Raw genomic sequence first — 14,174 nt, forward strand, 5'->3', positions numbered from 1 at the left:
TTCATGTTTCTCAAGATTGCTTTGGCTTTTTGGGGTCTTTTGTGGTTTCATACAAATTTTAGGCTTGCTTGTTCTATTTCTATGAAAAATGCCATTGGAATTTTGATAGGGATTGCATTGACTCTGTAGATTGCTTTGGGTAGTGTGGACACTTTAACACACTACACTAATATTAATTCTTTGAACCCATGATAGTTTTACAATAAACTTTTGGTAAGTATTTATATAGGTGAATATAAATGGTATGAAATATGTCAGTTACAATGATTTTTGACCTTGTCTTTTATAATTCAGTATTTAATTATTTTGATTAAAATTTATTTTAAAATGCCTATCATTTCCTGAAGGAATATTAATTTGAAATATTATATATGTGCTCCACATCAAAAATTGGCTCACATATAGACATGTTTATCTGACATCCATAAAAAATTAGATCCTGAGAGAGCTGCCATAAACTTCAAAGCTACTGACTGTCTAAATATTTGAGTTACTAATTAGTAATTGAAGTCTTTTAACGTATTCTTTGCTGTCTGGATTCCAGTATTCTTTCATTACCATGTATTCTAATTAACAAGGGAGTATAGTATCTGATTTTCTTCAGGTTTCTGTCCTTGGCCGGATACACTCAGGCATTTGTATTATTAATATTAAGCCTCAGGGTCTGTGAGTGAATAGGGTGTGATGTTGGAGAAACGAGAGACATGACTTCTTAAACACAGATGGACATACAAAATGTGAATTCAACTAAAAAGAGTCACCAAAATGTGTAGCCTTTAGATTTTTAGATTGAATATGCTAGAGTTTATTATATGTAATATGAAATCTGATAAATGCTTGAGCAGCTTCTAAAAGTACAAGAGTATGGTATTTGTTTATAAGATAATGTTCTGTTGTGTTTTAAAATGAAATTTTATTTACTTTCAAGAGATTCTTAACTGACCTTCATTGAAGGTAGGGAATTAAGAATGAAACACTAAGCTTAAAACAAATTACCAGAAGTGTTCAGAACAATTGAGTATTTGACTTTAAATATAAGCAGAAATTTAAAAAATATTCTTTGAAATGAAATGAACTTGAAATTTGTTTGCACTGTTTTGCTTAATATTTCTATACATTGATCTGGAGCTTTTATGTTAGGAGAGCAGGTTTTCTATTTTAAAGAACATATCTAAGTGTTAGAAAACTTCTACTGCTTTTATTTTTTGTAGGTGGTTTCAGACCCCCTCACAGGTTTTCTACCATGCAGCAACTGAACATGGAGGGAAGGACGTATATCCAGGGCAGTGTCTTTGGGAAGGTTGTGAGCCTTTTCAGCGACAGAGGTTTTCTTTCATTACCCACTTACAGGTACACTTTCTTAATACTATTTGGTTTGTAACTCATTTGGTTGTGTTAAAGATCTTGATGCATATGTTTTTTACTTCCTCTTTCTCAAAAAGGACAAACACTGTTCAAAGGATGCCCTGCTTGCAGGATTAAAACAAGACGAACCAGGACAAGCAGGAAGTCAGAAATCTTCTATCAAGTAAGGAATCTAAGTTCACTTCCTGTTGCACATAAAAAAAGACAGATCAGGAAACCAGGCAAAACTTAGTAATAAAAGGCAATTTAGTATATCGGGAGACAGGAAACCTGGGTTGTAGTCCAGCTCTACCATTAACCAGCTATGTATGTGACCCTGTTCAAATTGTGTAAATGCCCTAGGAATCACTTCTCATTTTGGCTGGACCGCATGGTCTGTAAGTACCTTGTAGCTCTAATATTTTGATTCCACTTTGTAGACAAGTCATTGGAAGTAATGACAGATGTTATATGAGAAATGCTTTGTAAACTGGAAATAAATATATGGTTCTTTGTCCTTTGAGAGAGTAGCTGAACATGTACTTGATAATGGCAAAGAGATTTATTCTTACAGCTACTCCTGAGGAGAGGCCAAGGTGGCATGTGAGGGTCCAATATAAAGTTGTATCTGTCACATTTACTATATGGTTATTCATTTACCTATTATTTCATGAACACATACTTGTAGTCAGGTTCTGAGTTAGCTGTAGATTCCTGTAAGGTCCTTATTAGATTTACATAGTATTTCCTGTTCTGTTTCTGAGGCCTTTAGTTGTAAACTCTGTAACCTGAAAAATACAGTCAGCCCTCCATATCCTTAGGTTCGGCATCTGAGGATTCAACCAACCAGGGATCAAAAATACTTGGAAAAAAAAAAATTTCAGGAAGCTCCAAAAGGCAAAACTTGAATTTGCCATGCACTGGCAACTATTTGCATAGCATTTACATTGTATTGGGTATATAAGTAATCTAGAGATGATTCAAAGCACACAGGAAGATGTGTGTAGGTTATATGCAAATGCAGTCATCGCTCGGTATCTGCCTGGGATTGGTTCCAGGATTTTGGTATCCACAGAGGGTCCTGGACCCAATCCCCCGTGGACACCAAGGGACAACTGTATTTTAAATTCTCATAATGTGAAAATAAATTAATTTGTCACCATTTATTGAGATACTGCTGTGTACTGGGCATTATGCCAGACATAGGGAATTCTAAGAACAAGATATAGTGTAACTTCACAGAGTTGAAATTTTAGACAGAGAACCAGAAGTATAGGAACACAGAAGCTGCTTACATACTTTATTCATTCCATTACTGTTTACTTTATTCTCTCCATTACTATTTATTCCACGTGCTAGGCACTAAGGTATAGCACGAGGTATACGTGACCAAGATGTTTTGCTGTTTTCAAGTCTGGAGATGCAATGAGAGGTATAGGTAATTCTTATTATATGGTGTAATAAGTCCTAAAATGAAGATATGCACAAGACACTGTGAGAGCCCACCTAAACCAACCTAGGAGACCAGGGAAGGCTTTCTGGTAGAAAGCACATCCAAACTGAGACCCAAAGAATGAGGAGTAAGTAGCTGAGGGTTTCATAAGCCATAATCATGAGTTTGGATTTTACCTTAAAGGCAGTAGAAAGTCATTTTTCTGCCAAGTATCTATTTCTGTAAATTTCACTGTACTGTTGACCCTCGAACAACACAGATATGAACTGGGAGGATCTACTTATATGCGGATTTTTGTCGCGGTAAATACTACAGTGCTGCACCATCTGTGGTTGGTTGAGCCCACAAATGTGGAACTGTGGATATGGAAGGCCAACTGTAAAGTTATATGCGGATTTTTCACTGCAGAGAGAGTGGGTACCCCTAACTCCCATGTTGTTCAAGGGTGAACTGTATTTAATTTCTATGTATTATGTGGCCTCTAAAAGTATGTTGCAGTATGTTTGATTTTGCTCAAATTTGGAGGAACTTATATTTGGTATATCAGTTACAATCAATCAAAAATCTTTGTCACTTATACATATAATCTAATAATAATTTTCATCTGTGTCCATATACAGATATCCTTACTTGTAGACATCTATAAGTAGATATAGATAAAAAGTGGTTTACAATTTAAAGATTGCTTTTATGTTAACTTACTTAATATTCAGAATTACTTTACTTATGTAAAAAGGTGCCAGAAATATCCCCACTTTACAGATGCAAAACCTGAAGCACAAAGGGGCAAACTGATCTTGAAAGTCGTGCAGCTGGTTAGTGTCAGAAATAGGATTTCCTCACTGTGAGCCAGTGCTCTCGCCACTCCTGCCCCACCAGAATACAGCAGATACTGATACAATTTTTCTGCTTGGCGAAGGAAACCTAGAGTAGTTTGAAATCTGATTTTATATAAAATCTACCTCTGCAGTCCCTCCATTCTGTATCTTTCCTAAAGGACAGTAGAGCTATACTGAAAGAATTGATTGAAATTAGTAAATAATGAAGAAAAATTATGTAACATAGTAATAGTTTGAAGTGTAATAGTTGGCATAATTTTGTATTATTATCATATTAGGTTATCTTTTCCTGGGTGACCTATACATATACCAGTACATTCTCAGGTAATATTATTTTACTCCTAGGTACAGTTTAGCAAAAATAATTTGCAGCTCAAATTGTAGACTAGTCTTTGTTAACATCTTTACATTGCATTCAAAGATGTGAACTTCACAACTTTGAATACTATGTTGTATTTATATATGGGCTGTACCAGAACATCTGTTGTTTGCTTTAAAGTTGATAGATCGGAAAATAAAAGACTTGAAACTTCTCCTTGATACCGAGAGCCCTTATGCCTAGACTGACACAAGAGTAAATATTACTACTGGGCCACGGGAGCTTTTACTCACCCTGTATCCAGAGTTTCAGAGTCACCACCTTAGGGGTTGGCAGGTTGGTCATTCGTTATCAGTCTGTCTGCTGCATCATGTTAACAATCTCTTTCTCTCTCTGGTCAATTTAGGCAGCCAGCTGTAGGGGGCACAAGCTCAACTCCTAGAGCACAAAAGGCCATTGTGAATCATCCCAGTGCTGCCCTTATGGCTCTTAGGAGAGGATCAAGAAACCTTGTCTTTCGGGATTTTACAGTGAGTAAGCCTCGAAAGCCTTATCTGTAAGTGTGTGCACGCTGTGTGATTTAGATCTTTATTCTTTTTCTTTTCTTTTCCTTTTTAAGGATGAAAAAGAGGGACCAATAACTAAACACATCCGACTAACAGCTGCCTTAATATTAAAAAATATTGGTAAATATTCAGAATGTGGTCGCAGGTGAGTAATCTGTTTACTGTAGCCAGAGTGAATCTAGATTATTTTACTTTTACCCATAAGTTAATAAGGTTAGATGCCTGCATTTTATTCACTGCTTTTCGCATCAATTTTTGGATATGTCTGAAAGCTTATGTCAAGCTCAGGCCATCATGGATTCTTAAAAGCCAAAAGAATAGAAGTTGAAACAACCAAAAGGTTTTCTTTTAACTTGTTTCATTAGGTTAAATTTCTTGCTGGTCATAGAATTGAAGTTTATTTTATTTATTTATATTCATTTATTTTGGCTGCATTGGTTCTTCATTGCTGCGTGTGGGCATTCTCTAGTTGCGGCGAGTAGGGGCTACTCTTTGTTGCGTTGCACAGGCTCTAGGCACACGGGCTTCAGTAGTTGTGACACACAGGCTCAGTAGTTGTGGCTCGCGGGCTCTAGAGCGTAGGCTCAGTAGTTGTGGCGCACGGGCTTAGTTGCTCCTTGGCATGTGGGATCTTCCTGGACCAGGACTCGAACCCGTGTCCCCTGCATTGGCAGGCAGATTCTTAACCACTGCGCCACCAGGGAAGCCCTGGTCATAGAATTTAGAGCAAAAAGTAGATCTACAAGAGAAAACTTAGGAGTTTACTGGGAGGAAAAATGAATTGCTCACTTGAATCATGTGGAATTAGAATGGAATTCAGTTTGATAATTACCGTTTTAATGAAACCATCAAAGCCATACGTGTGCTGAGATTCACTATAATACTCTGAAGTTTTAAAAGTTACATTTTAGTGAACTTAAGAGAAAACTTAGGGTTTTGTAGATCTGTAGCAACTGGAAACAATAACTCTAACCCTAGAGAGAGCAAATGTGGATTTGCCTCCCTTGTCTCCCTTGAAGCTTGAAGCTAATATTCTAGTATTATTCGTCCTCCATCTTCAGCTGACCCACCTCAGGCTCCTTCATCGGGACGGTGTACTCTGGTGCATCTTGCCTTCCCGGTAGTGACTTTCTCTCCTAGCCTCTCTCCTCTCACACACTATTAATCGAATCTACCTTGGTTCTCCTCCCCCCATTTTACCTTGTGTTAGGTCTTTAAGGATATTTCTTGCAGTAACCTTCCAACTGGACTTTCCAAACATAAAAACAGTGCCATCGATTACAAAAAAAAAAAGCAATTAATTTAACTATATCAAACTTTAAAGCTTCTGCAAATTAATGATGAATAAAACTTAAAACTAAAGTTTTTAAAAAGTATTTTTAATGACAAAAGTTACTATATTTAGTGTATCAAGTATTCCCACAGAGGAATAAGAAAAATTCTTAACACTCAAATGAAAAATAAGCATAGTTTTTCAGGGAAAAAAAAAGAAATATGAAGGTTTTGTTACTAGCATCTCCCAGCTTCATTCATGAGTTCTTCCTTCCTTTCTCACTGTATTCCCCTCCCCACCCCTCCTTTTGCTACATTTCAGTTTTAGCCAAACTAAACCACATGCAAGACGTCTTTCGTGTCTCACTTTTGTACATTTGTTCCAGTGCTATATTGTCCTCCCTGTGTTGTGGCCCATTTAGTATCTGCAAGCCCCCGTGATTCAGCTCAGACATTGGCTTCTGTGTGCTGCTTTTCCTATGCTGTGTTCCCCTTCCTCACTGAGTTTGTTCTTCTCTATTTTTGTAACATGTCTGTCTTATAACATTTCATCTTACTGTTTTGTAAGTAGTTATTTATGTGGCTTTTTTCCACTACTGACCTAACTACAGATTTTCTCTGATTAATCTTTGTAGCCCAATTGCCCAATACATCAGAGATAATCCCTACTTCCTATTCATCCTTCAAGTCTCAACCCAGGTCACCTCTTCCTTTCCTGACATCTCCCTCACTACCTACCCTTGACCTAAGGTGCCCCCCACACATTGCTTTGTTACCACCTTACATGATGAGATCTGTGAAAGCAGGGGTTGAATATTTATTTTTGTTTTTGTGTCCTCAGTGCCTAGCATAGTGTTGGGAATATAACAGTGATTCAATAAATATTTGATTGATAGACAGATGGAAGGGAAGAAGGTCTCAAAAATTCATTTTTTCCTAGAGTTCTGATCTGGAATTTGTGTAGACAGTTGGAATTCTAAAAGTAATTTTATAACTTTTCCCTCATATTCAAATTGTACATTCTTAGGCTTACAGCAAAGCCACTTTGGCTACATCTAATATAATTATTGAACCAAAGTTTTCATCTTACAGTTTGTGTTTTGTTGTTGATTTTGTTATTTTATTTAACTCTAAACCTTCTAGATGTCTTTTGGCATCTTCAGGTGCTATGATCTTAGAAAAGCAGAAGCAGAAGAATTAAAACAATCCATTAAATTCTTCCCATTCGCCCTCCCAGTCTGGGTTGAAATCCCCATGTAGAACCTCTATCGAATATCTCCAGTAATGAGGAGTTTTGCTAGAGCAGGAGTACTGACAGAATCTGGCAAAACATATGTGAAGAAAAAAGTATAGGAAATCAGGTATTGAAAAAGATAATTCTTTGTTGATATATTTCCTCGTCTCTGGTGGAGTAAGTTAACAGGTGTGATTTTTTTTTTTTTTTAACTAAAGCAAATTCTATTTGCAATAAGAAAATTACAGGTCAACAGGAAGATATATGGAAATTTACTTTCATTCTTACAGTACAGTATACTGAAGAGTATGAAATGTCAGCATTTTTTAAAATTTTAAGTTCAGAATCTGATTGAATAATGTAAACTTTTGGGCTTCCCTGGTGGCGCAGTGGTTGAGAGTCCGCCTGCCGATGCAGGGGACACGGGTTCGTGCCCCGGTCCGGGAAGGTCCCACATGCTGCGGAGCGGCTGGGTCCGTGAGCCTTGGCCGCTGAGCCTGCACGTCCGGAGCCTGTGCTCTGCAATGGGAGGGGCCGCAACACTGAGAGGCCTGCGTACCGCAAAAAATAAATAAATAAATAAAAATAATGTAAACTTTTAAAATGCAGTTTATCTCCTTTATGACTAAACTTGAGCTTTGGAGAATTGCAATATGTTTCTCCTGTTTTTGATGTATACCTTTTGTCAGTGTAACACATGGGTCTTATTTAAAAATCAAATGATACTTTCACTAATAATGAACAATCTGAAAAAGAAATGAACAGTTCTATTTACAATAAATCAAAAGAATAAAATAATCACATTAACCAAGGAGGTGGAAGATTTGTACATTGAGAACTATAAAACATTGCTGAAAGAAATTAAAGAAGATGTAAATAAATGGAAAGACATCCTTTGTTCATGGATTGGAAGACTTAATATAGTTTAGATGTCAATACTACCCAAAGCAATCTACAGTTTCAATGCAACCCCTATCAAAATTTCAGTGACATTTTTGCAGAAATAGAAATATTTGTTCTAAAATTCATATGGAATCTCAAGGAACCTTGAATAGCAAAACTATCTGGAAAAGGGAGAACAAAGTTAGAGGACTCATACTTTCTGATTTAAAATTTCACTGCAAAGCAGTGTATAATCAAAACAGTGTACTGTCTTTAGTGACATAAAGACAGACATATTAACCAAGGAAACAGATTGGAGAGCCCAGACATATGTGGTCCTTGCATATGTGGTCAAATGATTTTCAGTAAGGATGCCAATTCTCTATTCAATGAGGAAAAGATAGTCTTTTCAACAAATGGAGTTGGGAAAACTGGAAATTCACATGCAAAAGAATGAAGTTGAACCCTTACCTAACACCATATGCAAAAATTAACCCAAAATGCATCAAAGACCTAAAAGTAAGAGCTAAAACTATAAAACTCTTAGAAAAAGCTTCATGACATTGGATTTGACAGCGGTTTCTTGGATATGACACCAATGGCACAGGCAACAAAAGAAAACATAAATGGAATTTCATCAAAATTAGAAACTTGTGCATCAGAGGACACTATCAATAGAATAAAAAGACATTCAACAGAATGGGAGAAAAGAATTACAAATCAAGTATCTGATAAAGGGGTTAATATTCAGACTATGTAAAGAACTCCTAAAACTCAACAACAAAAAGAAAACAAACCAAATCAAAAATGGGCAGAAGACTTGAATAGAAATATCTCCAAAGAAGATAAATAAATGGCCAATAAGCATATGAAAAGATGTTCAACATCACTAATCATTAGGAAAATGCAAATCAAAACCACAATGAGGTACTACTTCAAACCCATTAGAATGGCTATTATTAAAAACAAACAAACAAAAAATCGAAAACAAGTGTTGGCAAGAATGTGGAAAAATTGGAACCCTTGTGTGTTGCTGATGGAAATATAAAATGGCACGGCCACTGTGGAAAAGAGTGTGGCCATTCGTCAAAAATTAAACATTTCATTCTACCTTCTGGGTATATACACAAAGGAATTTAAAGCAGGGAGTTGAACAGATATTTATGCACCATTTTCATGGCAGCGTTATTCACAGTAGCCAAAAGGTAGAAGCATCCCACCGGTCCATCAACAGAGGAATGGATAACTAAAATGTGTGTGTATGTGCAATGGAATATTACTCAGCCTTAAAAAAAGAATGAAATTCTCATACATTCTACAACATGGATAAACCTTGAAGACATTGTGTTAAGTGAAATAAGCCAGGCACAAAATGACAAATATTGTATGATTCCACTTAAATGAGGTACCTAGAAAGTAGAACAGTGTAACAGCCCCCAGCAGGGGGTTGGGGGAGTGAGGCAGTGGGGTGTTCTTGTTGGTTGTGGGGAGATGAAAAAGTGCTGGCGGTGGATGGTGGTGATGGTTGCACAACAGTGTCAGTGTACTTCATGCCCCTGAACTGCACACTTAAAGATGGTTAAAGTAGTAAATTTTGTATTATGTATATTTTACCACAATTTAAAACTAAAAACAAGAACAAAGGAGGGATTTGGGGAAAATGCAGAGTGGCTACTAATGAGTATTTGGTTTCTTTTGGGGGATGATGAAAATATTCTAAAATTGATTGTCGTGATGGTTGCACAATTCTGTTAATATACTAAATACCACTGAATTATACACTTTAAACAGGTGAATTGTGTGGTATATGAATTATGTCTCAATAAAGCTGTTATAAAATTTTTTAAAATTAAATGGTAAAGCTTATAACAAACTATATAGTCCCCTACTTCACCCTTCCTACCCACATCCAAGGAAGAGCTTTCAACAAGTTGAGCTAATTTTTCTGGTATTTGCCTCCATGTTTCTAAATAACATGTTTATGTTACTATTTCTTAATTTACCTATTTTACACTTTACCTGTTGACTCTCTTTCTATTGAACACTGTTAAAACCTCTCTTCCTTAGGCTTTTCATTTCCTCATAATATTGTTACATCTTAAATCAGATGTTGTATTGTTTGACGCTGAGCCACGTGCTACTGTTGTACATTTCTTTTTCTCTCTTTGTTTTTGCGGGGTTAATGATTGTCTTGCTTCTTCATTAGCTTTTAATGGGCCTAATGCTGATCTTCCCATATATTTCAATCAGTATCTTTCAAGCCTATGTATAAGCTATCTAAAAAACACAGTTGTTAAACCTCTGTCAGTTCTACATTTTTTTCCCCTTGGAAACTGGCCTTGGTAGTCTAGACAGCTTACTCTGTAGGCCTGGTACACAGCTGTCCCTGGGAATTCCTTCTATGTTGAAACCTTTTTCTTGAATCCTACTTACTTCTTTTTACTTGAGTTCCTCCCTTATTGTAGTAAGGTATGTCCTCCAATAATTTCAAGGCCCTACCTGTCTGAAAATGTTTTTAGTCTACCCTTAGCCTTGATAGTTTGGTTAGATATAGAATTCTAGATTGAAAAATCACTTTCCTTTAAAAATCTGAGGACATTGCTCTCATGTCTTCTAGCATGCAGCTTTGCTGTTGACAAGTCCAGTGACATTCTGATTCCCATTCCTTTGTGTATGAGATCTATTCCCCCCCACCCCCACCCTCCAGAAGTTGTTAGGGTCTTTTTTTTTTTTTTCCAATTTCTGTTATTCTGAAATTTCATGAATGCTGTGTCTTGTTGTGGGTGTTTTTTGTTGTTGCTATCATTGAAGTGGGCATTTCATTTCAGTGGATCCTTTCAGTCAAGAGATTCATGTCCTGAAGTAATGGGAAACTTTCTCAAATGTTTCTTTTTATAATTCCCTGCTATCCATTGTCTGTTCCCATTTCTAGAACTTCTGGGTTTTTTTGGATGCTAGACCCTTGTAGAGCGATCCTCTAACTTTCTTTTCTTTCTTAGCTTTCATTTTTGTCTGTTGAATCTGTTTTCTAGAAACTTCCTTGACTTTATCATCAAATCTACTGCATTTTTACTTCATCTGCCATGCTTTAAATTCTAAGACCTCTTTTTAAGTTGTCAGTTGTTGCTATTTTTATAACATCCTATTCATAGAGGATTTGGGGCTTCGTGTTATATTTTAAGAATGAAATACCTGCTAGCTAGTTGGAAGCTCTGGATGCATGACCCCCACGTGTCACTAGTGATTGCCATTTTAGGGTGACCCCCGATGAACCAGTTTGTTTCCTAGAAGCCCCTCAAACGTCAGTCTTCGTAGAGATTGTTTCTCCAGGGAAGAATCTTTGATTTCCTTGCCTTTAGAAGTGGGCAACTTGAAGAAGAGTCCGTGAGGGCATGCACTGTGGAAACAGAATTGGGGGTGGGGTGGGTAGGAGCAACTCACTGGGGTCGAGTACGTTCACTTTCCTTCACGTCGTCTATGTCTCTATAAGTCCTAACCCTTTCTGGTTTAGTTCCTCCAGAAAATAAATTTCTTTTATTCATTTTGGGAGGGAAAGGAGATGAACTTGCATCAAACTGTGCTATTTTCCTAAAAGCTGATTTGTGTCTTAAATTGTTTTCACTAATGCTACTTACAAATTATTTCTTATCTATTAAGTGCATTAAAGTGACACAATGTTTATCCTTTGTTAAACATTTCAAAAAGATAAAGGAACTTTTGAAATTTGAAATTGAAAGAATATCATTTTATACAACAAAAAAGGCATATTTCATTTTTTATCTAGTGAGTGTTTATTTAATTCTTTAAAACCTCCCAATATAAAAGATATTAATTTATATCAAAAATGAAATGGTTACTTTAAAATCATCCTAGTGATTGAAATGTAGTCTTTCTAGTTTTATCCATGTGACATAAAAATAAAAGAAAGAATACTTTTAACATGTGACTGTTCATCAGTTTGGAAAATATGATTTTATTTGTTAAGCTTTTGAAAGTAAAGGCTTTTTGCTTTGTCAAAATGTTCATTGATTATAGAGGGGAAATCATTTGATTCCACTTAGTAGGTTATTTTTAAATCGAGTTTTTTATGGCTATTTTTTCTTTTCCAGAAAAAAAATTGTAGACATTTTATAGTTCTTTTAAAAATGTGTTAGATAAACTTTTGAAGTAAATCATGCCTAAAGAAAAGTAAAAAACAACAGAAGCGTGAAGCTCAATGAACTGTCACAAAGTGAACCACCGCATAACCAACCATCCAAGTTAGGAAATTGATCAACACCAGTTCCACGGAGTCCCTCTGAGTGACCCCAGTCTTTACCCCGTCCTTGTCTGTGGGACTACTGTCCTGATCTATAACACCATAGATTAACTTCACTTGATTTTGAACTTTATATAAGTAAAATCGTATAGTATATTTTTTCTTGTGCTTTTTTTTTCTCAACATTGTTTGTGAAATTCATTCACGTTGCATGAAGTAGTACTGTGTATATATAGCAGTATAAAATTCTGTCGTATGAATATACTCAAATTTACTTTTTCCATTCTTTTTTTTTTTTTTTTTTTTTTTTTTTTTTCGGTATGTGGGCCTCTCAGTGTTGTGGCCTCTCCCGTTGCGGAGCGCAGGCTCAGCGGCCGTGGCTCACGGGCCTAGCTGTTCCACAGCATGTGGGATCTTCCCGGACTGGGGCACAAACCCGTGTCCCCTGCATCGGCAGGCAGACTCTCAACCACTGCACCACCAGGGAAGCCCTCCATTCTATTTTTGATGGACATATGGGTTGTTTCCAGTTTGGGACTATTAAGAATAATGCTGCTATGAACATTCTATGAACACTTTTTGGCCATATATGTGCATATTTCTGTTGAGCTTTTATGAAGGATTGGTGATTTCATTGGTGCTTTATTTTAGTACATAACGCCAAACAATTCCAAAGTGGTTTTATCAATTTACACTCCCTCCAGCAATGTTATGAGAGAGTCTCAGTTGCTCCACATACTTGCCAACATTTGCTATTGTAATTTTAATATTTAATTTTAGCCATTCTTTTGGGTGTGTGGAGTATGTACATATGGAAATTACAAAAGCAGATACCCTAACAGCCAAAAAATGTATGAAAAGATGCCCAACTTATTAGACATCAATCTCAATTTTTTTAAACAGTTTCACGTATTTTTTTTGTTTCACTTTGTTTTGCTATGGTGAAGATGACTGCAGTCCCCACATGTTAAATTTTGGCTTTGAATTTCTTTGTTCCTATAAGTTGTTTCCTTATATTGTTTTTCATTCAAAATTTAGAAGTCTTCATCTCCTTCCTTTTCTGCTAGTTCTTTTTACTCAGGGTTATTTAAATGAGGGCACTGAATCTCATGGGTTCTTTGGTAATCTCATGCTCGTTGATTTTTTTTCTAACATTTAATGTGGAAATTTTCACACATAAGGCAAACTTGAAATAATTTGCAGTGAACACTCATATACCAGCCACCTAGCTTTTACCATTGACGTTTTACTGTATGTACTTTATCACGTGTCTACCCATACTTCCATTTCTGGCTGATTTACCACTTGTCTCCTCAACCCTTGGCATCACTGTCTGTAGACAGTACTCATCTTTATAATTTCTCTTCTTTATATACACAGTCACAGCAATATTGTAATTTGAGGGGTGGAAACTTTCTTTCAAAGCTTATAAATTTTTTAAAAACAGCTTCTTTATGGAGTAATGTGGTATTCAGGTGATAGTTAAGCCAAATGTTGGCCTGGCTTATTTTGTTTCCTAATAAAAAGAAAGAAACTCATCATACCTACAATATAATTTTTATTTTCAAGTCATCTCTTAAAAGCAGCCATTTTGTTCCTCTCCAGCTGTTTTCTGACATGATCTGAATTTTTATTTTATTTTGCCAAGGACACTTAACATGAGAGCTACCCCCTTAACAAATTGTTAAGTGTACATTACTGTTGACTGTGGGGGCACAGCGTTGCTCAGCAGGTCTCTGAGCTTTTTCATCTTGCTTAACTGAAACTTCATGCCTGACGATTAGTAGTTCCTCACTGCTGCCTCCCCCCACAGGGGGGCAAACACCATTCCACTCTTTGATCCTGTTTATGAATTTGACTATTATAGAGACCTGATCTGAATTTTCTAGACGCATGAATGAGGCAGAATACAGAATTATGATGGGTGGTCTCCCTTATTCAGAAAAGTACCGTGGATAAAAGGCAAACAGACTCGTTGCCTAATTCTGCCACTACTATTTAACTAGC

At 36.3% G+C, this 14,174-nt stretch overlaps 1 protein-coding gene across 8 annotated transcripts in view; it reads left to right on the forward strand.

Annotated features, from left to right (window-relative positions):
* Window positions 1-14,174, forward strand: part of ARID2 (AT-rich interaction domain 2) — a 169,407-nt gene that overhangs the window by 153,391 nt on the left and 1,842 nt on the right. For 7 of the 8 annotated variants that reach the window (XM_022572394.3, XM_089920574.1, XM_089920571.1 and 4 more), the window contains 4 exons: window positions 1,212-1,350; window positions 1,443-1,528; window positions 4,362-4,485; window positions 4,575-4,666. In XM_022572394.3, coding sequence (XP_022428102.1) covers window positions 1,212-1,350; window positions 1,443-1,528; window positions 4,362-4,485; window positions 4,575-4,666 — 441 coding nt within the window. Of the gene's footprint in view, window positions 1-1,211; window positions 1,351-1,442; window positions 1,529-2,703; window positions 2,777-4,361; window positions 4,486-4,574; window positions 4,667-14,174 lie in introns of those variants that run through there. The other variant, XR_016394907.1, reaches the window with a different exon arrangement.

Source organism: Delphinapterus leucas, chromosome 11 (genome assembly GCF_059928025.1).
Source record: "Delphinapterus leucas isolate spDelLeu-1000000601 "Yukka" chromosome 11, BTC_Dleu_Yukka2, whole genome shotgun sequence".
Lineage (NCBI taxonomy): Eukaryota > Metazoa > Chordata > Mammalia > Artiodactyla > Monodontidae > Delphinapterus > Delphinapterus leucas.